Raw genomic sequence first — 23267 nt, 5'->3', positions numbered from 1 at the left:
TCTTGTGAGCTCCCTGTGGTCCACAGACATGACCTCAAAGTTTACTTACCCCCTATTTGTCCCAGATCTGTGCTTCTGAAATCCTCTGGTTGGGGTTGGGCTGATTCTGGGTCACAGCCAGAGTGATGACAGGCAGAGTAGCCTTGCAGGGTCAGCCAGCTGACAGACTGTCCACAGGGCCCTGTTCCCCCTGGCACATCACCCCTCTGGAGAAGACTATTTGTCCCCAGGATAGCTGCTGAGTGAGTCAGGCTGAGCAAGAGCTGAGGAAGGTGGCAATTGTCATACATGGGCTTGAGAGCCAGAGAGGTTAGTGAGGGGCCAGCACCCCTGTGGGCAGTTGCAGAAATTCTCAGGAACGCAGACCAGATATCTACAGACTTGCAAAGGCAACCGCCCCTAGAAAACCAGACCCAGGGATGACTCTAGAGACACCGGAATGAAAGAAATCACTACCCTCACTCGATAAACAGGAAGAAAATCAATAAACGAATGAGTAACTTCTTCTGGTTGCCTCTTAGGTTTTTTGAGACCACGCCCCTTGGAAGCATCCTGAATAGATTTTCAGCTGACTGTAACACCATTGACCAGGTACACAGGACTGTGACCCATTTCCCCAGTTCAGAGAGAGGCCAGACCCCTAGGACCTTTTCCTCTCTGGTGCTGGCTTCCCCAGATCTGGTGATCAGAGCCCTGGGGGAGGAAGCCAGGGGCCCCAATCTGATGATAATGCTGCCTCTGTGAGACACTTCCCCTGTGAGATCTTCATGATAAGGCTGAGGGAAACCACATCTCTTTGGCTTCCATCCAATACCCTCTGGCTCACTTCATTAAGGTTCCAGCATATTCTGAACCAAGGTGACTGATTCTGTGAAGAATATTCATTTCAATTCAGCCTGTGTTCTTTATTTGCCATCGTACTAGATGGTGAGGAAACAAAGTCCTGATTCCTGTTCTCAGGGAGCCTACAGTGTAGCTGGAGATATGAGACGTGTGCCTGTAATAATGTGAGAGAGAAAAACATGGCGGCAGGTAACGCACTGAAGAGAAACACCAAAACTCACCTCCCTCTCTCACCCTCCCCTCCGTCAGCACATCCCATCCACGCTGGAGTGCCTGAGCCGCTCCACCCTGCTCTGTGTCTCAGCCGTGGCTGTCATCTCCTATGTCACGCCTGTGTTCCTCGTGGCCCTCTTGCCCCTGGCCGTGGTGTGCTACTTCATCCAGAAGTACTTCCGGGTGGCATCCAGGTGATGGCAGTCTTTGTCAGCCTCAGGGGAATGAGGGATGGGAGGTGCTTTGCAATAATCAGTTTGGTACTCTTATTAGAGTAATCATCAAAAAGTAGTAGAGTCCTATCCCCCTGAAAAGGAAAATAGAAATGAAGGAAATAGATTCATCTCCCACTATCCTGATGTAACCATCTCTCAGCACATACACACACACACACACACACACACACACACACATCGCCATTAATATTTCAAATATTGCCTTAAAAGATATGGTCAGAAATGGAATTGCTAGGTCAGGATGTATACACATGTTTATGCCCTTCATTCATTTTGCCAAAATGATTCTCAGGAGGGTTCTATGAGTCCAGTGACCAGGCTGATTGCTGATGCACGAAATCATGGGGGCACCTGATGGGAGGGGTGTTATGGCAACCATACCTCCCAGCTCGCAGGGTCCAGAGCCTTGACTTGGAAGCCTTGACTTGAGGAAGCCTTTCACATTGATCGTATTCTCCCTCAGGAACCTTGGAGCCACACAGCCTTTTTTTCCTACTCAACATTTTCTAAGAAGATGCTCTAGAAGTTCTTTCTGGGAGTGATTCTGTTAAACTCTTAGGTTCAATAATTTTACGAAAATTTTGAAAAAAATCTCTGGACCAGGGTTTATCAAACTGCCAATTACAACCTGTCCGTGGGTCATGAAATCAATATCATAGATCACAGCCAGCATTTTTAAAAAATGAAACTGAACAGATACTATCAAACCATATGCACACAGTAGCAGTAAGTTTTGCTTCATAAAACCTTTGTTGGGGTCACATGGGGTGTGTGTGTACATGTGCGTGTGTGTACATGTGTGTGTTCACGCACACACGCGTGTTCACACACACACACTGACTTGTGATATAAAATGCATATCTTACTGCAGGTTGTAGCCAAAAAGGTTAAGCACCTTGCCCAAGTGCACATAGTTGATTAGTAACTGGAGTCAAAATACTGATTATCAATAAAAACGATTAAATTTAGACACATTTTGACCACAATCACCTTGCCCACCAGAATCAAGATCTGTGTACTGGATGACCTAGAATCCCCTGGCACCCATGAGGAGCATATTGGTATTCACAAGTCACAGTGGCTTTTTAAACACTGTACAAGCTGTTTTACAAAGTTCCTTTCTTCTGCCAGAGAAACCACCCTGTTCCCCTGACATCCACTCTGCCTTGGGGACAGTCTGTCCAGGAAAGCTGCTTCCTGCGTCCCAAGCTGGCCTCCCTGGCAGTAATGTGCTTGAAAAGGTGCAGTGGTGAGGAGCAGGAGCGATTCTGTTGCCTTGGAAACCTCTGGCCTTTCCCCCTCAAGGAGCTTTTTAGATACTGGCCTGTGTTGTGCCAAACCTATTGTGGTTCCTGGGAAGGGATGGAAAGCTTTGAGTTAGGTCTTTCAGTTCCTTTCACGAGCCGTCTCAAGGTTCAAGTTGTTCACCTGTGAAAGGGAACCGACAGTGCCTGACCAGCCTCACCGCACGGAGAGTGAGGCTGTGCAGCGGGGCAGGGACCGTGCAAGGTGGATGATGCCCTGGATGACAGTAGCTGCACCGGCATGCTGTTCAAGCGTTTTCCACAACAGCTTGCTGGGGTGGTACCGTTATCTTCCCTCTTTACAGGTGAGACACTGAGATCTGAAGAGGTGAAGCCATTTGCCCAAGCAGTGGTTGGGGGTGGAGCTAGGATTCAGACCCAGGCTGAGCCGGGAGCCTGCCCTCTTAACCGTTCTGCTCCTCTCCCCTGCACAGGGACCTGCAGCAGCTAGATGACACCACCCAGCTCCCCCTGCTGTCCCACTTCGCTGAAACCGTGGAAGGCCTCACCACCATCCGGGCCTTCAGGTACCAGATGTACCCCGAGGTGGGGGTGGGTGCGGGTGGGGCCAGGGCCGCAGGTCCTGCGATTTAGTTCTCAGGGCTTGGCCTAGGAAGGCCCAGGACACACGTCTCCCAAGCCCTCCTCAGGCCCCAAGGCCCAGATGACGTCCACCAGAGGGGTTAGGTCCAGTAGGCTCCACTGTATGATCCAGAGAGGAAAATCTCAGCCCTGCAGCCAAGTCCAGAGCCTCTGTGAACTAAGGCAGGGTATGAAAAGAAACAAGGCTGGGACATATCCTCGCATAGCAATGCTATTAAAGATTTTTACATCATGTGGGCCGGCCCTGAGGCTGTCTTTTGAGAACCTTCAGTGACTCAAACACTATGCCAAATACTTTACATGCCAATCTCATTCATTCTGCACTGCAATCCAAGGCAGGTAGCATGATTATTCCCATTTCCCAGATAAGGATATTGAGGTTCAGAGATGTTATATAACCACTCTGTGTGAGGTCCCATGAAGCCCAGATTTGAACCTACTCATTCATTCAATAAACATTTACTGAGCTAAAACCCATGCCAGGCACTAAAAAGACAGAGATGAGTCAGATGAGTCCCTGCCCTGAAGGCATTTACAATCCAGGATTATCAATATAAACAATTAAATTTAGATGCGTTTTGACCACCATTACCTTGCCCACAAGTATCAAGATCTGTATACTGGATGACCTAGAATTTCCTGGCACCCATGAGGAGTATGTTGGTATTCACAAATCACAATGGCTTTTTTTTTTTTATGTTTATTTATTTTTGAGAGACAGAGAGCACAAGTGGTGGAGGGGTAGAGAGAGGGGGACTCAGAATCCGAAGCAGGCTCCAGGCTCTGAGCTGCCAGCACAGATCCCAATGCAGGGCTCGAACTCACGAACCACAAGACCGTGACCTAAGCCGGAGTCAGATGCTTAACCAACTGAGCCACCCAGGCGCCCCCACAGTGGTTTTTTAAACACAGTACAGGCTGTTTTACAAAGTTCAAGCCAGGAGAAACCCATGTGGCAGGTACTCTGAAAGAAAGGGGAACACAGGCTGTGGGGACAGAGAAGGGAGGCAGTCATGGAAGGCTTCATAGAGGAGAAGTCATTGGAGCTAGCATCAAAGGGTAGATAAAAGTTCACCAAGCTGGAGGAATTCCCCCCAAAACTTCAGTGCCCCTCCTCTACATCCCCAATCATGGTGTTGGGCTAGACAGGAGTGTCTGGGGCTGCCTGGGGAGGGGAGGGGGCTATTGCTCCCTGTTCCAGCCTCTGCCTGATGTATTAGGGCATCTCTCCTCCAGGCAGACAGGCCAAAGACCCCTAACTCAGAGACTTGGACTCTGGTCTCTCAGCCTCACCTGGAGAGCGATTCCAGGTTATTTTTAGGATGGCACAGCTGTGCAGGGTGTGACAATAACCATGCAACACCAAGTCCCGTGTCCAGGAGTAACCCTAGGGCTCAAGGACCAGCCAAGAGGATCAGAGTGGCTTGTATCTCCTCCCTCTAAGCCCCAAAGCCCTAGGAGACATGTCCAGGCCCCGGGTACAGCACTGCAGCCCCCCCCTCACTCCCTGGGGCATCTGGGGCCAGTGACAGGTCATCTGCGGGATCTTGTCTGAGTAAAGGAAAGCAAAGCAGAGCTCTGCCCTGGCCTTGGCTCTGCTTCCTGGACATCCTGTGCCCCTTTACAAGCCCGTGACGTCTTCCACAAAGAAGCCCCTTGAAACCTGGCGTGACTCTAAGGTCTCCTCTGAGCCCCCTTCCCGTCTCTAGCCTGCATCTCCCCAGTTCCCTTGACTTCCAAGGCCCTCAACACCCCTGGACCTGGCCTCTTCTCAGTCTTAGCAATGTTCCCCTTACACATGGTGTCCTGGAGGCCTTTGGGCTGGGCCAGGGGCAGATAGATTGTGGCTTTCCTCAAGAGGCCAGACCCCCTCAGTAGGATCTGAGTGGATCCAGCAACCAGCTTCAGACCCAGCCTACCCTCCGGCAGAGGAACCACTGCCCAGTGAAGCCCCCCACACCCTCCACTGACACAGCGGGTGAGTTTTACATTTGAATGAAGGGCTTTGTAGTCATCCCTGGATGTGGTCAATTCATTGGCTTTTGCCCAGCAGCCTGCCCTGTTGAGAGCTAACTAGCATTTATTGATTGTGCGCTCAGCACACGCCAGGCACTGTGCTAAGTGCTGTGTGTGGATTATTGCATTTCATCCTCTCCAGAGCCCGAGGACATGGATACGAGCAGCCACGTTCAACAGATGAGGCTGAGTAACCCACCTGAGGCCACACACATGGTTGAGAGCCAGTGCCAGGCTTGGAACCCAGGCCTGTTGGACCTTCTGGTTTCTCTAGGAGAAAAAAGCTTGCTTTTTCCCCAAAAAAAGCTTCAGGAGTTCCCAGCCCTGGACTCAGTGTTGGGCTCAGACGTTGTTTCAGTCTAGGCAGGAGCCATTACTGTCCCCGTTTTACTCATGAGGAAACTGAATCTCGGTCCTGACACCCAGCCAGTGAGTAAGAACGCTCAGAAGCCAACGTGGGTGTGCGTGGCCCCGAGCTGGACCTCCTTCCACATTCCTCACACCGCCACACACCTGTCCCACAAGCTGCATCTCCCACACACCCTCACGCACACCCACCCCTCAGGCCCTCCCGTCTCACACACACACGCGCGCGCATGCACACACACAGACACCCTTGGTGCGCACTCAGTCACACCCTTCAGACGTGGGATTGCACATTTGCCTCAGCCGCATCACCCACCCCCACACGGCCACCCGTGGCTGTGCAATCACACGCTCTCTCACACCTCAGAGACTCACTTTGCTCTCCTCAGACACACAGTTCGGGCACGGCCCCTCTACCCAGAAATAATCAAAGCTGAACAAATACCTTCCAGGAGTGAAAAGCAAATGCCCAGTAAGACTTGTTTTGAGTCCCTCTGAGTCTCCACATGTGGTTTCCTTGAAACCAGTGCTAAGACAGCTTCCATTCCTTCCTTGGCTCATCATTAAACAAGTGCTCTGCTCCCTCCTCTGGGCCTGGCCAGGCCAGCCAAGTGTGAGGGGGCGGTCAAGAAGAGTGAGACCAGGAGTCCAGGCTGGTCAGAGAGAAGAAGCAGGTGTATTTGAAGTAACGCAAGGAGAAATTGATGAGGGTGCAAAGGCAGGGAAGAAGCCTCCAGAGTTCCTTGTACAGAGAGATCCCATTTACCTTAGAGGGTCAGGGAAGGTTCCATGCATTCATTCAACAAGTATTTATTGACAGTGACAGGTGCTGGGGATGCACTGGTGAACAAAACAGCCATGGGCTCCAGTCTCATGGAGTTTAGTCTCATGAGGGAGATAAGCGACTAGAGAAATGAATATATGAGCAAAGATTATGAAACAAACAGGCTGCAGAGATGGAGAACAATAGGTCAGGAAAGGCCACCCAGAGGAGGTGCCACTTAAGGTAAAGCCTGAATGCTGAGAGGAGTCAGCTTTGTGAAGAGCAGAGGAGAAAGCATTCTGGGCAGAAGGAAGAGCATGTACAAAGGCCCTGGGGTGGGGAAGACCTCGGCATTATCACAAAACCAAAAAAGGAAAAGTAATAATTTACTTTATTGTAATTTCTGTGGCTGCAATGCAGTGAGCAAGGGAATTTGTGGCATGGAAGGATGCTAGGTTGGCAGGAGCCAGCTCAAACAGGCTCCTGGCAAGGAGGTGGTTCTTTAGCCTCAAAGCCATTGATATTCTAAGCAGGGGAGAGATGGGACACAATGTATAATTTACAAAGATGATGCTGGCTGCTGTGTACAGAGTAGCCTGTGGGGAAACAGCAGGCAGACCTATGGGGAAACAAGCAGGGAGAGGGGCAGGCAGAGGCAAGGGCGATTTTGGAGGTAGAAATAAGACATCTTGTGGAGGGATTGGATGTGAATCCAGGCAATTCCTTCATTTCTGGCCTGAACATCTAGATGGGCAGAGGTGCCCTTTACTGTAAAGGGGATGCCCTGGAGAGAACAGGTTTTGGGGTGAGAACAGGAGTTCGAAGGAGGGAGGAGGTAGCAAGGAGCTGGAAGGGCAGTCCAGAGAGGAATGGCATACATAAGGTCAGATATGACATGTCTCCTGGCTGCTTCTCTGTAAGTGAGGAGAGGCCTGGGGGCCATGTGGACCCTCAGACCCTCCTCATCCTCCCTCCAGGTATGAGGCTAGGTTCCAGCAGAAGCTCCTTGAATACACAGACTCCAACAACATTGCCTCCCTCTTCCTCACCGCTGCCAACAGATGGCTAGAAGTCCGCATGGCAAGTGCCACCCCCCTCCCACCCCGGGCCCCGGGAAAGGGGCTTCTGATAGGACGGTGGAGCCAGAGCAAGGGCCAAACATGGACCAGAGGGCAGGAAAAGAGGATGGAATACCAGCTTGTGTGTGCATACAGGGTGGGCACCGAGCCCTCCTGCTTCTCCCAGCCCCGGCAGCCCTCCTGGTGTCTGACCGGAGCCTCCTCTTCCCCGTCACTGCCTGGGGGCTTGTGTACCTGGGGTGTGTGCCAGTAGCCAGAACAGTTGTGTGTTGAACTGTGATGAGTGTGTGTCTGAAGTGGCTCATATGACCTGTGTGGGCCAGCTGGTGGGGCGTGCGTGTTCAGGCATGTGCAGATGGGTAGGGGGAGCAGCGTAAGCTGTGTGCACACGTTGTCTCCTGGGGCTCCAGCCTTCAAGGCCTCCTGGGTGTCTGATGACGTGCAGGTGTGTAGCTGGGCTGGGGTAGAGTCTCTGGTGAGCCACCCTCTGCCCTGAAGGGAGTGAGGTGGGTGGGGGGACACTGTGGCTGTGGCTTCAACCCCTGAGGGCCCAGGCCGGCTCCCCTCCCTCCACAGGAGTACATTGGTGCATGTGTGGTCCTCATCGCAGCCGTGACCTCCATCTCCAACTCCCTGCACAGGGACCTCTCTGCTGGCCTGGTGGGCCTGGGCCTCACCTATGCCCTAATGGTGAGTGGCAGCAGACTAGGGCAGGGGAGGGCTCAGATACCAGCAGTAGGGGAATCTCAGGCACCTTCCCCAACTCAGACACCCTTCAGGCCTTACCCCAAGCTACCGTGAGTCCAATGTGGGATGGACCATGTGGGCAGGAGGGCTAACCCAGGACTGGGGCCCCAGACAGGTGGTGGGTAAGGATCCACATTCATTATAACCCTCCGGTGCCTCCAGGGAGGGCCCACCCTGAACAGTCAGCAGAAGGCATTGAGGACCTTTGGCATCCCCGTGGCCAGGGTTGAGCCGAGTGACCACTGACTCCCCACAGGTCTCCAACTACCTCAACTGGATGGTGAGGAACCTAGCAGACATGGAGATCCAGCTGGGAGCTGTGAAACGCATCCACGGGCTGCTGAAAACCGAAGCGGAGAGCTACGAGGGACTGCTAGGTGAGGGGCCAGAGGAGAGGGCATGCCAGGGGAGAGGCCCGGAGGAGGGGCATGTCCGGCTTGAGGCGGCCACAAGCAAGTCTGGGGTAGGCTGGCCCTCCTGGATACCAGCTGCGGCTCCCATGTGCTGCCTGACCCCCGGCCTGGCCCTCAGCACCCTCGCTGATCCCGAAGAACTGGCCGGACCAAGGGAAGATCCAGATCCAGAACCTGAGTGTGCGCTATGACAGCTCCCTGAAGCCAGTGCTGAAGCATGTCAACGCCCTCATCTCCCCAGGACAGAAGGTCAGTGGGCTGGCAGGACATAGGGCTGGAGGGCCTCACAGAGTCACCTCATGGCCCCCCGGGGCCTTCCAGGGCTCACACCCAGTCAGACGCCCCAGTCTCCAGCCTGGGCTCCTCACACCGACAAGGCTCAGGCCACCTTTCCCCCACCCCCTCTTCCTTCTCCTTCTGCTGCCCTCACTCACCCACTAAGGAGATGGACACTCCAGACTCCCCTGGCTTAAAGGGCTTTTGTCAGAGCCCCCCTGCAAATGGCCAGGGGCTCTACCAGGGCACTGCCCCCTGAGTTTCAGAGCAGGTCATAGGGGCAGAGAGGGAGGCTGCACTTGTCCTGGGGAGGGAGCCCCTGCCTGGCCCTCTGACCCAACTCTCTGATTCCCTCCTCGCTCCCCCTCTGCTCTGACGCTGCCCCTCTCCTTCTGTCTCTTTGTCTCTGTCTCTCTGTCTTTGGCTGTGACTGTCCGTCTCATTATCTAGGACCTTTAGGTGTACCTCTGTCCCTGCCTCTGGCTCCTCCCATCTGTCCCTGCCTCTCGCATCCTTCTCTGTCACCATCTCTGTCTTTGTACTCATCCCTTATTGTCATTTCTGTGGGTACCCATGGACCAGGAAGCAAGTGGGTCAGAGATGACTGTAGTTTAAGGTGGGGCACCCAGATACATCCTTGCATACCACACCCAGACGCCCCATGCCCCCCTACCATACCTGTGCACACAGAGTATGTACGAGTGCCCCCGGCATTTCCCCTGCAGCCGCATACCAGGCACAGCAAGACCTACGCCCAAGCCCAGGAAAATGGTCCCTGTGGGAGGCCCCTCTAGACCCCTCTAGACTGTAGGAAGCAAGCCCAAACTTTGGCCCGGGCCCGGCCAAAAAAGAAACTGGTCAGAAAGCCAGGACAAAAGAGATGCTGTGACCTCCAATGCCTGCGTACCCCCCAGCTACTCACAGTGTACCTGCTCCTCTCTCCAGATTGGGATCTGTGGCCGCACAGGCAGCGGGAAGTCCTCCTTCTCTCTTGCCTTCTTCCGCATGGTGGACATGTTCGAAGGTGAGTTGTATGACAGGCACCCCATGTGTACCTACAGCCGCCAGATGGGACCTCAGTCCTGGTGTGTGGTCAGATGTCATAGGAGGCCCAGCAATCACTGCCCCCCACCCCCGCATCCTCCATGGGACCCATATCCCAGGCTGACCCTGCCCCCAGCACCACCAACTCCCTCACTCCCTGGTGCCCCACCTGAGACACTGTCCCCACACAGGGCGTATCATCATCGACGGCATCGACATCGCCAAACTGCCGCTGCACACCCTGCGCTCACGCCTCTCTATCATCCTGCAGGACCCCGTCCTCTTCAGTGGCACCATCCGGTGAGCCCCACCACTCCGCCAAGCCCACCCCGGGCCCAGGCCCCGCACCTTGGATCTGGAGCATAGAGAGGAGGGGGGTGGGTAAGGCCAGGAGCGCCCGGCTGGGTACCCAGCATCCTGGGCAGGAAGCCCTGCTCAGGCTCTGGGCACTATGGGCTGACCTGGTCCCTCACAGTTTTACCCCCGTGCCGTGCTTTTTCCCCGTTAGGCCTAGGCAGGCACTGGTGGGGGTAGCCTAACCATCAGGCTGGGAATACTTTCCTCCACCCACTCACCAGCTGGCTGCCGCCTGCCAGCCAGGCCCCAGAGGCGATCGGTTCTGGCTCCCTGTTCCCTTCACCAGCCTCACTCTCTGCCAGTCCCCAGGGACGGAGCCAGGCCCCCTGCTCCCTTCCCTAAGGGGACTTTCTGTGTCACCCTCCAGATTTAACCTGGACCCGGAGAAGAAGTGCTCTGACAGCACGCTGTGGGAGGCCCTGGAGATAGCCCAGCTGAAGCTGGTGGTGAAGGCGCTGCCGGGAGGCCTGGGTAACTATTCATGCTGGAGCAGCCGGAGGCACGCAAGGACGTCTGGATGGGCTAGGAGGCAAAACTCACACCCATGTTTTTGGTTTGCCCAGAGTTTAGTTTAGAAACCATTTAGTTTTACCTTTTACCTTATGGGAGCTCAGAGAGGTCAAGTGAGTTGTCCCAGGCCACACAACTGGTCAATTCAGGGGCTAGCTCCTCCCGCAGGGCCGAGGGGGGACAGCTGTGAGACACAGCTTGCAAGTTCATCATATCATGGCAGTGCATTCAGCCCTGCCGCCCCGTCTACCTGCCTGCCCAGTTCTGCCCCAAGGAAGGAGAGGACAGACTGGGAAATCACAGGTACAGGTCACTCTTCAAGGCTGCAGGGAAGACCCTGCCCCCACCCCAGATGTCAGCAGAGCCTCAGTGTATTCGCTACAACCCCTGGGGCAGTGAGGGCTGGCCAAGCCTTGGCTTCAGAGAATCACCCCACCAATGCCCACACACATGCGGCACATACACAGTGCACAAGCTCCCTCCTGGAACTGCCTGGGGCCACAGCAGTGCAAACCTCAGAGGGCGCTCTTCTCCTTGAAAATCCACACAGAGAGCATCTGTGTCGTTGGATAAGGCGCAGCAACCCTGGGCACACCTGTCCTCATGACATATGCCTGCATATCTGCCCCGGGCATACATTTTCCAACATTCCCCAAGCCGTGCCATCTACTAAACTCCCAATGCGAGATTAACTGAGCCCTGCTCCTCCCCCCTCACCTGGGGCTGTTTTCAGATGCCATCATCACTGAAGGTGGGGAGAATTTCAGTCAGGGTCAGAGGCAACTGTTCTGCCTGGCTCGGGCCTTCGTGCGAAAGACCAGCATCTTCATCATGGACGAAGCCACGGCTTCCATTGACATGGCCACGGTCAGTCCTGAGCACATAAATGGGGTGGGGTCTTGGAGACAGTTTTCATGGGGTGTTAGGGTGAAATTTGCAAGAAGTGGTCCTGAAGCTCAAGTTGTCTTTAACATCAAGGGCCATTTGTGGCAGAAAAGGCAAAGGACTGGGGGACCCTGATTCTAGTCAGTCTTAGGACATGTTTATAGTGTCCGTACACACAAGCTGCACACAGACCCACAGAGACTTCACACTCATCACCCGCCACACAGCACAGCCAGACATACAGCACACATACGTGCACAGAGCTGAGCCCCCAACAGGTTGAGCCCAGCTCCTGAATGCTAGAACTTGGTTGGTCTTGGGAGACAAGGACCAGACAGAGGGAGTGGTGGGCTACTGGGATCACATGGGAGCTGGACCATAAACCTGGGCCCCACATCCCCAAAGCCAGGCCAGACCCCATCCACTAGGCAGATGAGCCAACAGCTGTCGCTCCCACCTGGCAGGAAAACATCCTCCAGAAGGTGGTGATGACGGCCTTCGCAGACCGCACTGTGGTCACCATCGCGGTAAGGGGCCCCTTGTTGGGGTTTTGGGAAGCACCCAGAGAGAAGACTGGCCCCTTGAGGCTGCCATCAGAGGACAGCCACTGGGCTCACCCCTGGGCCTGGTCATCAAGAGAGGACCCTGGAGTAATGCAGAGCAAAGAGTCTGGAGGGCTTGTGGGGAAACCACATTGTAGGATGTGGAGTGTGGGAGGATTTGCACCTGCACTTCTTCAGATCCTCTCTCTTTCTCCAGGTTCCAAGGCCCCGTGAGCTAGGCTAGGGTTACTGCTCCATAGGAAGTGGAGGTTGGGGTGTGGGGCAGTCCTGAGTCTTGAAGCCTAGAGGTGAGGGCAGAGCTGAGATTTGGTAAGGGAAGGGGGGTATCATTAGTGGACAGAGGGCTTGGAGTCACAGCCACCCCAGGAAAAGGCAGTGGCCACAGAGATGGGACATTCCATCCACAGGCCTCCTCCTCCAAACTGCAGGAGGGATACCCCCAGCTGCCCCTTCTTTGTCCCCCCCCCCACCCTGACCGGGCCCCTCCTGCCCCACCCAGCACCGTGTGCACACCATCCTGAGCGCAGACTTGGTGATTGTCCTGAAACGTGGCGCCATCCTTGAGTTCGACGAGCCAGAGAAGCTGCTCAGCCGGAAGGACAGCGTCTTCGCCTCGTTTGTCCGTGCAGACAAGTGACCTGCTGGAGCCCAAGTGCTGGCCCATACCCCGCCCTGCCCCTGCCTCCTGCCTGGGCTTTCTCACTGTACAATCACTTGTAAATAAAGAGATTGGTTATTTCCTACCGGAGGCCTTGAGTCTGATGGGCAGGAACCAGGAGTCTGGACCAGCCTGGGGTCCAGTGGAGCCAGCCTGCCTGGCATCAGGCAGACCTGAAGCTGTGTTAGTGTTGGCAAAAGTATATTTCCTTATCTGTGAAAAGAAGGTTGTATTAGTCTGCTCAGGTTGCCATAACAAAATAGCAGACTAGGAGACTTAAACAGCAGAGTTTTCTCTGACAGTTCTGGAGCCTGGAAGTCCAAGATCAAGGTGTCATAAGTTTGCTTTCTCCTGAGGACTTACCTCTGCACAGGTCCTATATCCAAATACTGTCACACTGGGGGGCTTCAACATATGAATTTAGGGCATTAACAAATGGATTTAGGGGGTGGGACACAATTCAGTCCATAACAACAGTTATAGCATTTTTGTGATTATCTCATCAGACTAAGTGGTCCCCTTCTTTCTCACTTTATTTCTTGGATTAAAATTGTGGGGTACCCTGAACTGGTACTATTTCCAATACAGATGACAGGAATCCAACTCAAAGTGGCTTAAACAAAAACTGGAATGTATTGCCCTAAATGACGGAGAAGGCCAGGAAGTGTACTTCCTTCAAGCATGGCTGGATCCACGTGTTTGACATCAGGAATGTGTCTCCATTTCTGGGTTCCATCTTCCTCTCCCTCCCTGATGACAAATGGCCACTAGTACCTCCAGCATAGACCCTATCCCTCTGAAAGAGAAATGCTTTTTCCCAATAGTTCCAGCAAAAATCTTGGGAGCAAATCTCAATGGACCAACTTAGGTCATACCCCCACCTCCACCCAAACACTGTGGCCAGAGGGCTAGGATACACTGACTGGCTATGCTTGGATCACATGACCCCATCTGTGTCCCCCATATAGAAGCATTCAGAATGGGAGAAGGGTGGTCCTTCAGAGGGAATCACAGTGCATATACCACAAGTCGGCCAGGTGTTGGCCAGAGATGCTGAGGCCCAGACACTGGGGAGACCAAAACAACAGATACCCTTTGCTTCTATCAGCATCATGAAACAGGAGTACAGGGGCGCCTGGGTGGTTCAGTAGGTTGGGCGGCTGACTTCAGCTCGGGTCATGATCTCATGGTCCGTGAGTTCGAGCCCCGCGTCGGGCTCTGTGCTGACAGCTCAGAGCCTGGAGCCTGTTTCAGATTCTGTGTCTCCCTCGCTCTGACCCTCCCCTGTTCATGCTCTGTCTCTCTCTGTCTCAAAAATAAATAAGTGTTAAAAAATTAAAAAAAAAAAAAAAACAGGAGTACATACCTGCCCTCAGTCAAGAAATGGCAGGTCCTCATTTACATATCATAGTATTATCATTCATATGTTGCCTTCAGTACTGTCTATACCAGGCTCTGGGTGTAGACCCAGGAGTCTTGGGCCTGTGTCCCTCTTGGTTGCAAGGGCGTCAGAGCAATGTAAGGAAAACCCACCAGTCACTGGAAAGAGGCCCAATACAGACCTTTTGGATATTCCAGGAGCCAGAGGGGATCAGGAAGTGAGAGCTCTGTAAGGTTTAGCAGAGTGCCTAGGGGAGGCAAGATTTGAGTTGGGTGTGAGAGGGGTGGGACTTGGACTGCCAGAGTTAGAGGAAACGGCCCATAGGGCAGGGGGAGGGAGCATAAGATCAGGGAGCCTTAAATGCCAGGAAAAGGAGTCTGGAATAAGCCTATGAACACAAGGGAAGTAGAAAAGGGTTTTGAGTGAAAAAGGAACCTGACAAGTGTAGTATTTGGAGGAGATGTGTATGAGGAGGTGCAGGATGGAGCAGGGCAAGAGGCTGAGCTCTTTGGGTAAGCATCTCACCTTCCTGGAAAGGGTGGAGCAGATAATAGCTGAGGCCTTAGGGCCATACTATGAGGCAGGGCTTTGCCTTTCTAGTTCTAGGATGTCTCTGGGGGCCTAGCAGCTCCCTCCACTGAAGGGCCTCCCAAGAGCAGAGCCTGAGGAGGGAGATTTCCATCCCTGGCCTCACCTTGCACCCACCACACCCCAAGGGATTGAAGGGAGGTAGCAGGGGTGGGGTAAGGTCCACACTGGAGTCTCGCAGGATGCCCAAGGCCATTCTGGCCCAACCCCCTCCATAGTATCCTTGATGGTCTGCCAACTTTGACTTGGATACTCCAAAGACATGGGTCATCTCTGGTTATTAGAACTGACTTTTCCATATGTTCCATATGTGACATCACAGCCCGTCCCTGTTCCACTCAGTGTCTATACTGGTTCCATACTTTAGACCACACAGAACTACTATCATTGAACCCCTGGAGTTTCTGCAATAGTGCCCAAACTCCCTAGGAGGTGCTCCATGGCTCCTTTTCTGGTGGCTGAGTGGCTGGTTTCCTGTGTAACCCTGTCTCATTGAGCTCCCCACTCTGATCATCCTATTCTCCCCTCCCCACCCTAGGCACTGCATCTCTGTTAATATAGCCCAAGCTCACACTTACCCTGAGTAGCAGTGTTCACTCTGCCTGCAGGTGAGTATGAGAGAAAAAGGAACACTCATTATGCAAATTACAATCTGCCCCACTGTGGCCCATATCCCCACTGTCTCCATCTTTCCATCCCTGCCTCAAGCCCCCACTCCAACAATTGGACACACATGGGTCAGGGTTCCATAAAGATCTGAGCCCCAGAGAGGGGACAGGGCCATTACTGTCCCCAACAGACCTGGAAGGCTTTCTGTCCCAGCTGAGAACTGGGGTTCCCCACGTGAAGCCCAAGCCACAGGGCAATCCGAAGCTGATGCCTGCAGTAGAAGCACCACTCGTGTTCAGGTCAAGAGCTTGAATCCCCCAGTTCCCAAACCAGCCCGAATACAGGCCCTCAGACCCAGGTTCCTCCCACTACCTAAGGTATAAGAAACAAGGCTGCAGGTGTAAGCAGGTGTAAAGCAAGTGTTGATAGCTCAAACTCTCTTTAAAATACAGGGGTTTAGTGGGGTGTCTGGGTGGCTCAGCCAGTTAAGCATCCGACTCTTGATTTCAGCTCAGGTCATGATCTCACAGTTGGTGAAATTGAGCCCCATGTAGGGCTCTGCGCTGACAGCATGGAGCCTGCTTGAAGTTCTCTCTCTTCCTCTTTCTCTGCCCCTTCCCTGCTTGCACCCCCTCTCAAAATAAATAAATAAACATTAAAAAATACAGGGGTGTAGTTGTGGGATAATTAAGAAGAGGCAACCACCCAGGCTTCTGGGCTGCAGCACCCAGCATCCCCTGAAGTGGAGGTGAAACTGCGCTCCTACACCTACTAGTAAGGTGCATTATTTTCTGGGGAGGGAGTCCGTGGCTTTCATCAAATTCTCAAAGGATCCATGACTTAGAAAAGATTAAGAGCATCCCCAAAGAGAAGAAGCAGTCAGTAGAGAAATCCTCGGGCCACCTAATATCTCCCGGTCACCAGGCTGGTGACACAGCCCCTCAGTGCCTTCTTTCCCTGGGAATCCGCAAAGCCCAATCCTGCAGGAGGGGTGGGTATTGGCCCAACTAAGAATAGGAAAATTGGAAGAAGAAAGTCAAGGCGTTTAGGGGCTGCAGTCCTCAGACTGAAAGGCGGGTCGCGACTCCCCTCTGTGTCCCCGCTTGGTCAGGAAGAATCTCTTTTGGTCCATCTGATTGGGCAAACCCCCAAAACTAGACTGTGAATCTGGAACAGGAAGGCGGGGCGTGGCGGGGTGTGAACGGCGAGGGGCGGGGCTTGATCCTGTGCCCGCCCCTCCTCCAGCTCAGGAATAGGTCGGGCTCCCCCTGGCGGCCCCGGGTCCCCACTCCACTCCTCCGGCTCCCCAGCCCTCAATCTTCTGCCCCCACCTAGCACAGGTCGGTCTCAGTGGACCAACAGACACACGGACAGACGGACGAGAGGACCACCCGCTGGGACGCCTGGGCGGCCGGAGGGGCGGAGAGGCGACGGCTGCGGCTTGAGGAGCAGGAGCAGGTGCTGCGGCGACGAGCGGGCGGGGCAGGACGGAGCGGAGCGCCGGGCGGGGGCGCGGCGCGGGCTTGCGTGGGGCCGGCGGGGAGCGGAGAGGCCGCGACTCTGAGTGAGCTGTGCCAGGTTGCGCTGGGGGCGAGGGGATCTGGAGTGGAGTCCAGTGGGGTTAGTGACTCCGGAGGGCGCGGGATCCCAAGGAGACGGAAAGGACAAGCGCTTGGAGGGAGATCCCGAACAGCCGCGAGGGGGGGGGTGGGGGTGGGGTGGGGAGGGCAACGGAAGGTGAGGTAGAAAGGGGAGCATACGTGGAGGCCGGACTGGGGGTCGTCAGAATATGAAACTGGAGCTTCGAAGGGGGCCGGGAGCAGAAATGGGTAAGGCAAGAGAAACGGTGGGGGTTGTGTGAGGTCTGGTGAGTTGGTAAGATTCGGAGGTGTTAAGTTCCAAGATAGAGGAGGTGGGTTGAGAAGGAAGGCTGGGTGAGGAGAAGGAGTCTTAGGGGGAGCCCAGGGTGGTCAGTGGTGGAAGAGAGTTGAGCTGAGATCCAGGACAAGGTGGGGAACAGGCCGGGCAGGGGGCTCACTAGGCAATGGGCAGGGGGCGCTGAGGTGTGAGGCTGGTTTAAAGAAGCAGGGTTGCCAGGTGGAAGTGAGGATGAGTCTGGTTGGGGAGGCATCTCAGAAGTGACACCAGCACAGACTAAGGGTGGTCCCCAGGTGGAAGGGTGCCCAGGGAGGAAACCCCACAGTGAGGCCTAAGACTTGGTCAGGAGGGTGCCCTCCATGGGGGAAGCCTCTCCCCGGTGGTTGCTGGAGCCATGCTGTCCCGGAAAGGCATCATCCCTGAGGAGTATGTACTGACACGGCTAGCAGAGGACCCCGCGGAGCCCCGGTACCGCGCCCGGGAGCGGAGGGCCCGCTTCGTGTCCAAGAACGGCAATTGCAACGTAGCCCACAAGAACATCAGGGAGCAGGGCCGATTCCTGCAGGACGTATTCACCACACTGGTGGACCTCAAGTGGCCACACACGCTGCTCATCTTTACCATGTCCTTCCTGTGCAGCTGGCTGCTCTTTGCCATGGTCTGGTGGCTCATCGCCTTCGCTCACGGTGACCTAGCCCCTGGCGAGGGCGCTGCCGTGCCCTGTGTCACCAGCATCCACTCTTTTTCGTCTGCCTTCCTTTTCTCCATTGAGGTCCAGGTGACCATTGGTTTCGGTGGGCGCATGGTGACTGAGGAGTGCCCGCTGGCCATCTTGATCCTCATTGTGCAGAACATCGTGGGGCTCATGATCAATGCCATCATGCTGGGCTGCATCTTCATGAAGACTGCCCAGGCCCACCGGCGGGCCGAGACCCTCATCTTCAGCAAGCATGCTGTCATCGCCGTGCGCCATGGCCGTCTCTGCTTCATGCTGCGCGTGGGTGACCTCCGCAAAAGCATGATCATCAGCGCCACCATCCACATGCAGGTGGTGCGCAAGACCACCAGCCCCGAGGGTGAAGTGGTGCCCCTCCACCAGGTGGACATCCCCATGGAGAACGGTGTGGGTGGCAACAGCATCTTCCTGGTGGCTCCTCTCATCATCTACCATGTCATCGATGCCAACAGTCCACTCTACGACCTGGCGCCCAGTGACCTGCATCACCATCAAGACCTCGAGATCATTGTCATTCTCGAAGGCGTGGTGGAAACCACAGGCATCACCACCCAGGCCCGCACCTCCTACCTGGCTGACGAGATCCTCTGGGGCCAGCGCTTTGTACCCATTGTGGCGGAAGAGGACGGCCGCTACTCCGTGGACTACTCCAAATTCGGCAACACCATCAAAGTGCCGACACCACTCTGCACCGCTCGCCAGCTTGATGAAGACCGCACCCTGCTGGACGCCGTGACCCTCGCCTCGGCCCGCGGCCCTCTGCGCAAGCGCAGTGTGGCTGTGGCCAAGGCCAAACCCAAATTTAGCATCTCTCCGGATGCCCTGTCCTGAGCCATGGTCCCTTGGGCCCCCACACTGCATGTGTGCACAGAGGCAGTGTAGTATGGTATGTAGAGTGGACATGGTATGGGCCCCTTGGCGGGGCCAGGATCTGGTGTGAGGCTGGGCCCTCTTCAGCTCAGCCTCCCCTCCTGCTGTTAGCCCCTGGCGTTACAAGGCACTTGTCACTACGCTATTTCTGGCCTCAACAGGAGACTGTACTGGGTTATTTTTGTCTCTGCTCCTCCCAGCCCCAGCTCAGGACCGGCTCACCCCCCACCCTCTCCCTCCTCCCCAGACTGGGGAAGCTGTGGGAAGTGCTGGACCCTCAAGTTGGGTCTCTGTACAGTCGTGCATCCCCATGATCAATTGACCACAAGCTGGACAGATGGGTGGGGAAGAACAGTCCCCAGGTTGGCAACCTGCTGCTCTGTTTCTGTGACCCCAAGAGATGAATGGCCACTCTTGTTCCCTGAAAAAGTGGTGGCTTAATGGGTGGGCCCTGCCAGCTGGAGAGGGCAGTCAATGAAGGAGCACATTCCAGCTGGAGGATTGGAGGTGTGGAACCTGCACAGACGGGGAAAGGCTGAGGCTGACAGGGCTCCCCTCCCCGGGGCAGACTCAGGCAGGGAGGAAATGTTGTGAGGACACTCAGCTATGCCGAGCTCTGCTCAGGCTCAGGAAAGAGGAGATGGGCTCCTGTGCCCTCGCTCTTTGCCCTGACACCAAGGCTTCAGTGGTGAGGGGCTGTGGTTCCCGCCCACCCCCATTCTGCCCCTGCCCTGGGAGGCTGAGGTGGGCTGGAGCAGACAGTGGCATGCTAAGCAGAAAGAGGCTGAAGAGAGGGGGTCCTGGGCCCACCATACAGCTTGAGCTCTGGTCCTGGCTCCCCACGGGTGGCTATCGCTCACTCTGTCTGTCCAGTGGGTGGCCGTGGAGGGTCTTTGGATTGGAAAAGGAGATGTTGGAAAGCTCAGGATGGTGGCGGTGAGCAAGGTTGCTGAGGCAAAGAGGCCCTTGGTCCTCATGGGCTTGACCCCAAGTGGCACTCTTGAAGCAGTGCTGCGTATACTTGCCCAGGATTCTGCCTTCTCTGTTGTCAACAAAACTTCCCTACACTCTGGGCTGCTTTTGGGGGGGGGGGGGAGGCATGCTGCTGGACAGGGAGGGTAGGGGCTGGCAGCTGCCAGCCCACATTCCAAAGGTGCCACAGATCCTAGCCAGGAGGCCAGGCAAAGGACTTGGGGCTGACCCTTGTCACCCAGTTCGGAGAGACTTTTACTTTTCTGCCTCAGGTAGTCCAGCCCTGCCAGCCTGTCTGACCATCTCAGTCTCGGAGCACCTACCAGGCTTATAGCCCTGGGCCCTGTGTCCACTTCCAGCAATATGCTGGAAGGCTGGATGGTCAGGGCAAGAGGTGGGGACGTCATATGCATTAGTTACAGGCACCTCGGAGATAATCGAGGGTTCGGTTCCAGACCACCACAATACAGCAAATATTGCGATAAAGAGTCAAATAAATTTTTTGGTTTCCTAGTGCATATAAAAGTTATGTTTACACTGTACTGTAGTCTGTTAAGTGTGCAATAGCATTATGTCTAAAAAAAAACAATGTACATACCTTAATTAAAAAATATTTTATGGCTGAAAAGTACTAACTGTCATCTGAGCTTTCAGGGAGTCGTAACCTTTTTGCTTGAGGGTGTTGCCTTGATGTTGATGGCTGCTGACTGATTGGGGCGGCGGTTGCTGGAGGTTGGGGTGGCTGTGGCAATTTGATAAGACAACAGTGAAGTATGCCGCACTGACTCTTCCCTTTAGGAACGATTTCTCTGTAGCATGCGATGCTGTGTGATAGCATTTCACCCACAGAACTTCTTTCATAATTCAGAGTCAGCCCTCTTAAACTCAGTCGCTGCTCTATCAGCTAAGTTTACGTAATATTGTAAATCCTTTGTTGTCTTCCAACAACCCTCACAGCATCTTCACCAGGAGTAAATTCGATTTCAAGAAATCGCTTTCTTCATTCAGCCCTAAGAAGCAAATCCTCATCCATGCAAGTTTTATCGTGCGACTATAGTCATTCAGTCCCATCTTTGGGACTTCTAATTCGAATTCTCTTGCTAATTCCATAACATCTCCAGTAACTTCCTCCACTGAAGTCTTAAACCTTCTATTTGTGAAAAATGCAATATCTGCAAAACTCAATAAAGCAAAGCATAATAACATGAGGTATGCCTGTAGTAATTGGAGTGTAAGCTCTTAAGCCAACTTGGGTTCCAATCCTGGCTCTGGCTCTAAGGCCTTGAGCAAGTAACTCAACCTCTCTGTGCCTCAGTTGCCTTATCTATAAAGTGGGACTGCTAATAGTACATACCTCATAGAATTGTTATGGGAGTGAGTGAAAAACACATGTAAAAGGCTTCAGTGCCTCATCCATAACAAGGGCTCAATAAATGTTAACTGTTTTATGCTGTAGATTAGCTATGATGAGACAACTGACCACACAAATGTTAAGGGAGGAATTATACTTCCCTCGGTGATGAGGTTCTCTGCCTGGTCTTTAACACAGACAGGGGCTACGGCAGACCCTATTACCTGGTCTTTTTGTCTCACCTCACCCCCTGCAGTCCATCTGCCATGCAGCCCTCAGAGTGGTCCCAGTCAAACGGTTGCAGTCATTTCCTCTCATGTCAAGTACTTTCATTAATCCTCCATCACCTTCTGGGGCCAGGCTAGACCCTATAGCCAGCCATTTCTGCTTTCCAACCTTGCAGTTTACTGTTCTCTTGCCAGGACCTTGTGCAGCCACCCATTCCCCGGCAGCCTCACTATTCCCTCCTTGCACGTAACATTGACCTTCCAACCTCTGAGCTTTGCTTCTGTTATTCCCTTTGCCTGGAATGCCTAGGCCTCATCTCTGCCTGTTGAAATCCATAAAAGTATCTCATGTCACTGTGGTCAAGGCCAAATGATGCCTCCTTGAAGCCTTCCCTGATTCTTCTGAAAAGAGGTAGTCCCTTCCCTTCCTCTGTGTTTGTGGGCAGCCCAAACTTTTCCCTGTGTTTGTGGCAAACCCAAGTTTGTGGTTTCTTAAGATCAGGGACTATATCTGATTCAGCACTGTGGCTGGAACTAAGTGCTGAATGAACGAATAAATGAATGATGAATAGTGTATAGAACAACAAGCCAGCATCACTGTTGCAGTTTGAAGCCTGCTGTGAGCTTTAACTGGATCAGTGAGAGTTTGTCCCAGGCTACTCCAGAGGTAGGATTGAGGGGCCAGGAAGCTGCCACTGATGGTCCAAGCTCTAAGCTGCCTGCTGCTTGCACCCACACAGAACCCCAACATTGACTGGTTTGGTTTGTGGTTTAGAAGGGATGAAAACCTACTCAGAGTCAGCCCAGAGTTCTGGGGACAGTGCCTGGCTCCTGGGACTCAGCTTAGCTGTCCTTAAGGCCAGGAGAGGGGCCAGACTCATTAATGAGAAGCTGCTCAGCAGGACTGTTCTCGGAGCCCCATCCAAAGTAACCTTCCTCCACCCCCTCCACCTTAAAGGGCTGGTGACAGAATGGGCAGAGCTGGGGGCTTAGCGCCACCTGCTGGCCACATAGAAGACCTACTTGATTAGAAAATCTGGGCCACTGGTCTGAAGCTTTCCCCTCTAAGAGAGAGCCCTAGCCTTAAAGCTTAGCTCAGGGAAGAGCTGGAAAGTTCCAGGCATGGAGGAAGCTGCTGGACCAATACTTCCTTGACACCTCTTCTTTAAGGCACAGGCCTAAACTGAACAAGGAAACTCCCCTGAGCTCCACTCTTCCCAGCAGCAACTTCCCAGGTGAATTTGTTTCTGATATTCTGCTTCCAAGACAGCAGGGGGCATCACATGAGAGCAGACAGAGCAACCCAAGCTAGTTCACACCCATGTGCAGGACTGGCTCTTCTCCAGGCTCCCCAGAAAGGGGAGGAAAGTATCTCGTGTCACTGGGGTCCAGGATTGAGGGAGGCAATGTTCTCTTCTGAGTCTGCAGATGAGGACACAGGATCAGAAGTAGAGTTAACTTACTAAGATCTTGTATTTGGTAAGTAGCACGCCCAAGATTCGGACTGAGCTCCTTTCCCCCTGCTGCACAGTCCCAGTGACCAGGTGGGCTGCCTTGCTCTAAGTGTCAGATCCACCGCAGGGGACAGATGTCTCTGGACCAAACACAAGAGGAAAAGTGCAACTCAGAAAGCCCCTGGGGTCTCCCCCCCACCCCCCACCCCACCAAGGCCCTGGGATTGAAACTGATGGCTGGCTCAGCTGTGGTTAAATGACAGCCAGGATCATGTCCAAACACCAAAGGAGCCAGAGAGACCTCACTGACACTTCCTCTTGCCCT

General features: G+C 53.9%; 2 protein-coding genes across 6 annotated transcripts in view; both read left to right on the top strand.

Annotated features, from left to right (window-relative positions):
* The window catches only part of ABCC8 (ATP binding cassette subfamily C member 8), a 77249-nt gene extending 64329 nt beyond the window's left edge, over positions 1-12920 (top strand). For all 5 annotated transcript variants that reach the window (XM_042959075.1, XM_042959074.1, XM_042959073.1 and 2 more), the window contains exons 27-39: positions 522-591; positions 1093-1250; positions 3031-3123; positions 7322-7424; positions 8000-8113; positions 8427-8547; positions 8702-8832; positions 9805-9883; positions 10095-10203; positions 10628-10731; positions 11504-11637; positions 12120-12182; positions 12718-12920. In XM_042959075.1, the coding sequence (XP_042815009.1) occupies positions 522-591; positions 1093-1250; positions 3031-3123; positions 7322-7424; positions 8000-8113; positions 8427-8547; positions 8702-8832; positions 9805-9883; positions 10095-10203; positions 10628-10731; positions 11504-11637; positions 12120-12182; positions 12718-12855 (1417 nt within the window). In that variant the 3' untranslated portion in view covers positions 12856-12920. The remainder of the gene's footprint in view (positions 1-521; positions 592-1092; positions 1251-3030; positions 3124-7321; positions 7425-7999; positions 8114-8426; positions 8548-8701; positions 8833-9804; positions 9884-10094; positions 10204-10627; positions 10732-11503; positions 11638-12119; positions 12183-12717) is intronic.
* Positions 12921-17205: 4285 nt separating this feature from the next.
* Positions 17206-19921, top strand: KCNJ11 (potassium inwardly rectifying channel subfamily J member 11). Its single transcript, XM_007083256.2, has one exon. The coding sequence runs from the start codon at positions 17727-17729 to the stop codon at positions 18897-18899; it is 1173 nt and encodes a 390-aa protein (XP_007083318.1). The 5' UTR covers positions 17206-17726; the 3' UTR covers positions 18900-19921.
* Positions 19922-23267: the final 3346 nt, after the last annotated feature.

Source organism: Panthera tigris, chromosome D1 (assembly GCF_018350195.1).
Source record: "Panthera tigris isolate Pti1 chromosome D1, P.tigris_Pti1_mat1.1, whole genome shotgun sequence".
Classification (NCBI taxonomy): domain Eukaryota; kingdom Metazoa; phylum Chordata; class Mammalia; order Carnivora; family Felidae; genus Panthera; species Panthera tigris.
The sequence above is the reverse complement of the archived record's forward strand: the minus strand, read 5'-3'. Positions and strand labels throughout refer to the sequence as shown.